At 33.8% G+C, this 9,189-nt stretch overlaps 1 protein-coding gene across 2 annotated transcripts in view; it reads left to right on the top strand.

Annotated features, from left to right (window-relative positions):
• The first annotated feature begins 6,119 nt into the window (after positions 1–6,119).
• LOC128217350 (sodium- and chloride-dependent creatine transporter 1-like) overlaps positions 6,120–9,189 on the top strand; it is a 36,418-nt gene continuing 33,348 nt past the window's right edge. Inside the window, exon 1 of one of the 2 annotated variants that reach the window (XM_052924455.1) lies at positions 6,120–6,543. In XM_052924455.1, coding sequence (XP_052780415.1) covers positions 6,258–6,543 — 286 coding nt within the window. In that variant the 5' untranslated portion in view covers positions 6,120–6,257. The remainder of the gene's footprint in view (positions 6,544–9,189) is intronic. The other variant, XM_052924454.1, reaches the window with a different exon arrangement.

Here is a 9,189-nt window from a genome sequence, read left to right as displayed (position 1 = left end):
TCAGGTAACGATATTGAAACTTGTCAAACAAAGTATAAACACAAATGTTATCGACTTTTTTAATAATTATAGTGAAAGATATAAAAAAACAATACGCATAAAATAAACAAAACTTTTTAAAAGACATTTATCATGTTCGGTTGCTATTTTCCTTTTATAAATAACGCTATTAAGTTAAAATACAGTTCAATATTTTAAGACTTTAAATTAATCTATTTACCTTTTTGAACAGTTTTGCTATCACTCAGTAGATCATTAAAGCCATTTTATTTTTTGCACAGCTAAATTCGATAAACGGAAATGATTTCTGACAAGTGTCTTTGCCCTGGGGTAGTGTTCAATACACATTCAAGTTTTAATATAAACTGCTTGAAAACATAGGTTGGTTGATATAACTCTCACGAATGTGGTTAAGAGCTGTATTTGCTGTTATTGATTTAATTGATATTTCAAGGAAGTTGATATCTTTGGTTTGATCATGTCAGTAAGTTAGATACATATCGAGATATGACCACCGGCCTGAGAGAACGAACCTTATCACATTTCCGAGATATTGGCTGAAATGGACGGAAACGCCCGAACAAATGCGGAAGATAATATTTAAATAAAACAAACAGTAACGGTTTCAAAGTTTCTATGTCAACATATACTTTAAACTTTAATATTTTAACAGTTAGTTTGCAATGTAATGAAAGTACAATGACTTTAGATAAGTAAATTATTCTCGGTTGTATTTCAAACTTTAAGGGATATCGCTCATGTTTCGGACCAACAATTATTATTCCCGGTTATGAATATGAAAACCCTTAGTTTACAGTTGTTTATCTCGTTGATACCGAAATTGTATAAAAAAAAATATTAATAAAATCATAATACCACAACTCGTGTTGTAAAGTGGAGCGAGTCTACGCCGGTACAACAAGAAATACTATTATATTGACGCATTCAGCACTCGGCCATAGGGCTCAAACATAAGATTCAGATTCAGAGTCTATGCCGGTACAACAAGAAATACTATTATATTGACGCATTCAGCACTCGGCCATAGGGCTCAAACATAAGATTCAGATTCAGAGTCTACGCCAGTACAACAAGAAATACTATTATATTGACGCATTCAGCACTCGGCCATAGGGCTCAAACATAAGATTCAGATTCAGATTCAATTTCAACAAATGTATGAAGTGATTTAAACACAAACGTATTCTTCATTACATGATCTTAGATTAAATTAAGTATACAAATATACAACGATAACCAATAGGTTTGAATGTGGTACACGAAATATATAATATGACCACTAGCAATGACTAGTATTTGAAATGTTAAATATTGTTTAAACTAACATTGAGGATGGACAAAAAGCGTTAAGCAAAATTATTTTTGTTTGTCACAAACAGAAATGTATGATGCACATGTATATTAAACACAATTATAATGTACATATTACATAAATGTATATATACATAATTATATGATAGAGTTAATTTCTAAACGTTAGCCTGAACTTAGTGACATTGATTAGGAAACACTATTAGCAGTGATGTGACGACATTAGATGATGAATAGTTTAACCTTTATCAAATATATTTGAAACATCACGCGATAATAAATCATCAACCAATCACGCTACAATAATTTGTCGGATTGCGTCACACACAGTATTCAGTATTTGTTTAAGGGTTTAGCTGTAAGCATCTTAGCTTGACATTCCTAATGGTTTTCCACACTTTTTCTTAAAAAAAGAAATCCGTTAAAAGTGCATTTTACGAACTTGAGCGAGTCTCGTTAAAACTCATGGCAAAGTAGCCACTCCTGAAGTTTACACTATTCATAATTTTGTCATAAATTTTAATGCTTATTAATTACATTTTATATCTTTTCATATTCCTCTTCTGTAATCTGACACACGTGGCCCGGAAAGCCTGCTTTATAAATTTATAAGTTACTTAAAAAACTACTATGTCAAGTCTACCTTTATTTACATAAACTTGTGATAACTCGTAATTTGATAGCATCTACGTCTTAGAGAAAGTACAAATAGCCAAACTTAAAAAATGGCAAATTTAAACATAAGTATTGAATTTCAAAACATTTCAGTCCTTTGTTGAAAATGTCTGCAAATATTGATATAATGCGTAATGTAGTTAAAAAGATCCTTCCTTTGATTTTTTTCATTCTCAATTATAGAGGGTAAAATACATTTATATGGCAACGAATACCCAGTGGATGTAATGTAAACACTTTGGGCGCTTTTGACACTGACAGTTATTCCATCCCCGTTTGTATTTGCGTTAAATTTTATCTTGACGGTTCGTCTGGGTTTTTTTAATCAATTTTAAATACTTGACGGCTCGACTGGTTTTTGAAGTTGCTGCCAAATATTTGCTTGCTCATATAAAGTAATTGTCAAAGAATTGACTGCTCGTCTGGTTTTAGAAGTAATTGCCACAGACATGGTGAATTTTCTGTAGCTTATCTGGGTTATGAAGATTTTGTTACATACTTGATAGCTCTTCAGGTTTCTTAAGCTGTGGGCAGCTAGGCTCGTAGACCGTAAATTGGAACCATCAGTAGATCAACATGACTTTTTTATATTTTGACAGATTTTAGAGGCGTCTCAACTCAAGCGCTTTTAGTATTATTCACATATCAATCTGCTCTTGTTGTAACGCGGAGCTGCGTCCAACCTGAGTAGCTAAAAGTAGCGTTTACATTTCTAAAACTATATACGTTCAATATCAACACTAAACATTGAAACTATAGCATACAAATATCATTTTGAAACATAATCAAAAGTTATAAAGGTAATACATGAACTTAAAATTTTTCTTAAACATGATAATTGTTTGTTCAGTTTTTTAAACTAGAGATCATTGTACAATAAGTGTTATATGCAAAGGCTTACATCTTAAGTCAAGTGTCTTGTACATCCGTTGAGACCTTGATACAGCAAGAGTTTATAAATTACTTGCATAAAGCACTTATATAATTACAAATTATGCGTGGGCTGTTTTATTTTGTTATTCAAGGTTTAATAACTTAATATGAAGAAATTTACCACATAGCTATCAAATTGCGGAAATAAACTGATTATAAATCAAAAAGGTTCTTCTTCTTCTGACTAGTGGTTTTATTTTATTGGTTATTGGCTTGGCAGTCCTCCACGTTCTTTTGTTAATATGTATGCTAAAGTGATCAACAAATAAATAAATTATTTTACCATATTCACTTAATCACACCTGTCATATTATAAGGCTCACTTGCCTGATTAACTTGGTACATTAAGGACTTGCTGCTAATGTCATTATTAGTGATATTTATAAACAAAAAGAAGAGACATGAAGTTGGACAGCGTCAACAGAGGTTCAAACGAAGAAAATGGAATTTATGAGCTGGATAAAACATTAAATAGTGCAAATGATGTGGAACAGCCGTTTCCAGTTGCCAAACCATTGCTAATCAACAAGGACAGTGAATCCATCGAATCCACGGGCTCAGAGTCTAGCGAGCCAATCAAGCGTGAACAATGGTCGAGAAATCTGGAGTTTATGCTTGCATGTGTTGGGTTTGCCGTGGGGCTGGGGAACATTTGGAGGTTCCCGTACCTCTGCTACAAAAACGGGGGTGGTGAGCCGTTTTATTTGATTTTTGATTGTAAACCTCTCTAAGGGTCTGTTGGGTTTTCATACCCTTAAAGCTGCACTCTCACAGGTTTACCGTTTATACAACCTTTTATTTTATTTTTTTGTCGTGGAATGAGCAATATATGCATAAATATATGCAAATCAATGATAAAAGACTGCTGACAAAAAATTAGATCGCAGATTTTCATATTTCCGTTCCAAAATTAATGTTTAATGGCTAAAACCGTTACTAACGGTTTAGGAAAAATGCATAAAACATTTATCAGCAGTCTTATATGACTGGTTTACATGAATTTTCGCATAAATTGGCTCGTTCCAAGACAAAAATTAAAAAAGTTTTCAAAATGGCAAATCTGTGAGAGTGCAGCTTTAAAGTCAGCTAATTACTCTTTAAATATATAAAAAACGATTTCTATTTGACAGAAATGAATGAAGAAACAAACTTAATTTGAAGCTGGTCATAATCAACAATATAGCAAGTTAAAAAATGGGGAGATGTCGATTTCTAGCTCTGTTTTGAAATACTTGGAACTATTGCATACAGTTTTTGTAGTATTTCCATTTTTTTAAAATAAAAGTATGGTGCAATGTTTTCAAAATGTGTTATGTTTAAGTCTTATTATCTTCTTCTTCTTCTTCTTCTTCTTCTTCTTCTTCTTCTTCTTCTTCTTCTTCTTCTTCTTCTTCTTCTTCTTTTTTTTTTCTTCTTCTTCTTCTTCTGTAAGCCTTAAATACTGAAAGCAGGGCTGGTATGTTTGTTAAATATACTCCAATACAAAGTAGTGGCTGCTAAATATGATTCACCTTGTCCCGTCCGTCTGTCCGTCCGTCCTTCTTGAGAAAATCAGACACATCAGAAGGCATGGTGTCTGACTCAAAAACGTACTCGAAAGAATTTCATGAAATATCACACAATGACTGAAGCGGATGTAAGAAGTGGACAGTGAAAGTAAAATGACTTTTAAGACCATACTAACATAGTTACCCTCCCTTTGTCTGTTGTTATACACATTTCACAAATTGCATAGTTTCAGAGGGTGTTTAATTAGTATGTGGTGGTGGGAAGGTGTTTCAGAGAGTGTTTAATTAGTATGTGGTGGTGGGAAGGCAGAGAGTGTTTAATTAGTATGTGGTGGTGGGAAGGTGTTTCAGAGAGTGTTTAATTAGTATGTGGTGGTGGGAAGGTGTTTCAGAGAGTGTTTAATTAGTATGTGGTGGTGGGAAGGTGTTTCAGAGAGTGTTTAATTAGTATGTGGTGGTGGGAAGGTGTTTCAGAGGGTGTTTAATTAGTATGTGGTGGTGGGAAGGTGTTTCAGAGAGTGTTTAATTAGTATGTGGTGGTGGGAAGGTGTTTCAGAGAGTGTTTAATTAGTATGTGGTGGTGGGAAGGTGTTTCAGAGAGTGTTTAATTAGTATGTGGTGGTGGGAAGGTGTTATTTTGAAAAAAGTACAATTTGAAAAATGTATGAAGGAATCGAATAAAAGTTAGGTCATAATGCAATATAACTACGTGAAGCCTTTAACAAACAGTCCAAGTAGGATAACTATTTGAATTTTTATAAGAAATCACCTCCCTTGATATGGTCAAATTAATTTCACGTTGGTTTGCTTTGAATATTCTGGAAAATACAAAAAGACGTACAGTCATTCTTATGTTTTATTAACATTATAAAAACATACTTAATAAATTGAATGCATCTGAGTGTGCTGATAAATGTTAATAATGTGCTGATAAATGTTGATTTATCAAACTGCAAAGTGATGGTCACTGTTAATTTAACTAGAAAAATACTTTCTTCTTTTTAATTTTGTACATAATACTTAAAGTTTGAAATATGATGTTGCGAAATTCATCGCCAATGTTATTTAACATAAAATACATTTCGGTCATTTATTTCAATACCATGACATCTACGCTATTCAGTTTTGCTAACTTGCAATATACCAATTATTCAGCATGTACCTTCGAATAGTTCCAGCTTCGCATACTTTTTATCGCGCAATACATCAACACAAGTATAACTGGGGCACCACTTCTTGTATAATTATTGTGCATACTTCCAAGAAAAACAATCATGGAAAAGTAATAAAAAAAACCTCCTTACCTTGATTTTTCCTCTTAAACAGTTGTAAATGTAGTTAAAAACTGTTTTATTAGCAGAGAGCCTGTTGAAGTTCTTTTATGTTTGTAGTAAATGTTATGGAAAGCTACTTGTCAAGTCATGTGTAAAGTACATTAGTTCAGACTTCGCAGCAGCACCATTTCATGAATTGATTTACTGAGTGATCATAAAATAGCAAATGATGCATGCGCTCTTTTTAATGACGTTAGTCAGGGTTTTTAATATAATTATCTAGTAAATTTCCGAGTCTCTTATGCATTGCGGAAATTTACTGAAGATATCGTATCCTTGTTGATATATTTTTATTTATTTATTGCGGTCATTCAAGTGCATAGTTTGTTATGCAACTATATAACTGAATTTAGTTATTGAAAGTTGATCCCAGTTGTCATATATTAGGTTCACTTGCCTGCTGAACATGCGGTTTTAAGGACCTGGTAAAGGAAATTGTCATCATTAGTGATATTTATAAACAAAACGGACAAACATGGAGTGTGACAAGGTCAACACTTCAAGTAAAGAAAATGGAATTAATGGTCTGGATAAATTAGTTAACAGTGCAGATGATGTGCAACAGCCGTTTCTAGCTACGAAGCCGTGGCTTATCCAAAAGGACAGTGAAACCATCGAAACCACAGACTTAAAGTCCGGCGAGACAATCAAGCGTGAACAATGGTCGAGAAATCTGGAGTTTATGCTTGCATGTGTTGGGTTTGCCGTGGGGCTGGGGAACATTTGGAGGTTCCCGTACCTCTGCTACAAAAACGGGGGTGGTGAGACTTTTTATTCGATTTTGTATTGCAAAACCTCGCTGAGCGTCAGGTTTTGAACATTGTTACTTTTTAACCCAGCTATATGCTTTTTTAAAGATAGCAGAAAAGATAATTATGTAACAGAGAGGAATGAAGTTACAAATTTGAAATCGGTCAAATTCCACCCATACTACACATTAAAAAAATGTAATGTTGATATAGCTATTGAGTAATTATGCAAGTAATTTTAGAGAAACTGGAGCCTAGTCTTTTTTACAGAGTTATCTCTTATTTCTTTCTCATTATGTAAACATAATGGAAAAACTTGAATTAAGGTACATGACCACGTTCCTCCGAAAAAAATGAATGTCGGCCGATTTTAATGAAACTTGGAACAAACAATCGTCAATGACTCTACTTTAACAAGGTGTATTTATTTATTTTTTAAATCCCGTTGTTTGTTGATTTACAACGCCACGTAGCGGACATGTGCTATTTGGCGCAAACGTTGCTGAAACCGTAAAAAATATAATTTTACGGGTTTTTTATGAAAAATAAAAATCGGAATATAATTTATTGTATGCTGAATAAATAATCCTATAATTTTAGTACTAGTATTTAAGAAGAAAATTATTAATTTTAAGTTTTATGACGAAAAGCCTTTTTATAAGGAATCGCCAAAAATAGATACCCATCGGTGAATGTGACGTATTTATTTCGAAAACGAACTCGGGTATGGTATGTTTTTATTATTTCATAAGAAATGGAATAGAATAATGAATATAATTATGTAAAAACAAAAAATAATGACGGTGAGGTAAATTGCTGAAAGATATAAGTATTATAATAAAATTAATAGAGTTAGCGTGATTTCAACGCCACCGTCAACGTCAATATAAAACACGTCAAGTTAGTGATGCCATGGGTTTGTTTGATGCATGAGAATATAAATATTAAGTCGCAATAAAACATGGTACATGCGTCTAGTAGACATTGAAGTAAATGCTTTGATAGGATAGTGCAATTGCTTTGTTCTTTGTTCTCTTTGAACATAAATGTTATTGCCACGATGTATGATAACGTATTCTCTCAGTTGTATTGTTGATTATTATTCTGTTTAAGGATTAGTTTATTGAGAGGGATTCCGGTGCACTGTCTATTGGCGGTATTGATTATTGTTATACCATGCTAAATAAAGATTCTTTGTTTTATAAGTTTCAATATTGTGTTTTGTTTAATGACACGGAAGTATCTTTCAAATATTCCAATACATTTATTTCAGTAAATCATCAGTCATTTTCAACGGCACCTTTTAAATTTAGTGGAATTCATCGCAAATAATACTGTGACTACATGAAATACGATTGGGTCATTTCTTTCAATACCATGCCAGCGTTTATACTCAGTTTGGTAAGAGGGAACATGCAACTCATCATCAATAATTATAACAGTTTAAGCATCTGCCCCCACCACCAATAACAAGAACTATATATAGAGATAATAAATGGTTTGTGACGAGAAATTGGAGGTTTATCCGGCGAGCAATTAAACATATCTTGGCTAGCTTTAGCGAGCCGGACAATATTTCTCCTGCTCGACATCAACCATATACTCGATGTATGCTGTTTTTTTATATTATATATTATTCTCGAATAGTCGTTCTTTCCACAATTTCAATTTTCGTGACTCTCCGTGAAATATCAAATCAACTTCATGCAACATGACCGAATTTTCCAAAAAAAACACCCAAATAAAAATTGTATAACTCGAATCTATGAACCCGTTCAGAAGCTGACCTCAACCATCTTCAAGAATGTTAAAGTGAATTTTGTATAATGAAATCATTTATAATCAATATAACAAACATGAATTTTGAGTAATGAACCTTTAACTACTTGCTAAATAATGCATCTATGGAAAACTTCAATTACTATTGGCTGGTGGGTCCTAAAGGGTTTACAGTGATCAACTATCATCTCTTAAGGTAGAAATATGGTGTTTTCTGCACCTCTCTTTCAAATTAAACACGGTTTCCTTGATAAGAACCATTGTTTTCAATGTCCCAGTATCATTCATCACAAGCAGATGCTGCTCAATGTCTCAGCATCGTTCATCACAAGCAGATGCTGTTCAATGTCCCCAGCATCATTCATCATAAGCAGATGCTGCTCAATGTCCCCAGCTTCATTCATCACAAGAAGATACTGCTCAATGTCCCCAGCTTCATTCATCACAAGCAGATACTGCTCAATGTCCCCAGCATCATTCATCACAAGCAGATACTGCTCAATGTCCCCAGCTTCATTCATCACAAGAGATACTGCTCAATGTCCCCAGCTTCATTCATCATAAGCAGATGCTGCTCAATGTCCCCAGCTTCATTCATCACAAGCAGATGCTGCTCAATGTCTCCAGCTTCATTCATCACAAGCAGATGCTGCTCAATGTCCCAGAAGCAGATGCTGTTCAATGTCTCAGCATCGTTCATCACAAGCAGATGCTGCTCAATGTCGCAGCATCGTTCATCACAAGCAGATGCTTTTCAATGTCCCCAGCATTGTTCATCATAAGCAGATGCTCATTGTCCCAGCATCATTCATCACAAGCAGATGCTCATTGTCCCAGCATCATTCATCACAAACAGATGCTGTTCAATGTCCCGGCATC

The sequence above is a fragment of the Mya arenaria genome, chromosome 14 (genome assembly GCF_026914265.1).
Source record: "Mya arenaria isolate MELC-2E11 chromosome 14, ASM2691426v1".
NCBI lineage: Eukaryota > Metazoa > Mollusca > Bivalvia > Myida > Myidae > Mya > Mya arenaria.
This window is presented reverse-complemented; position numbering and strand designations above follow the sequence as displayed.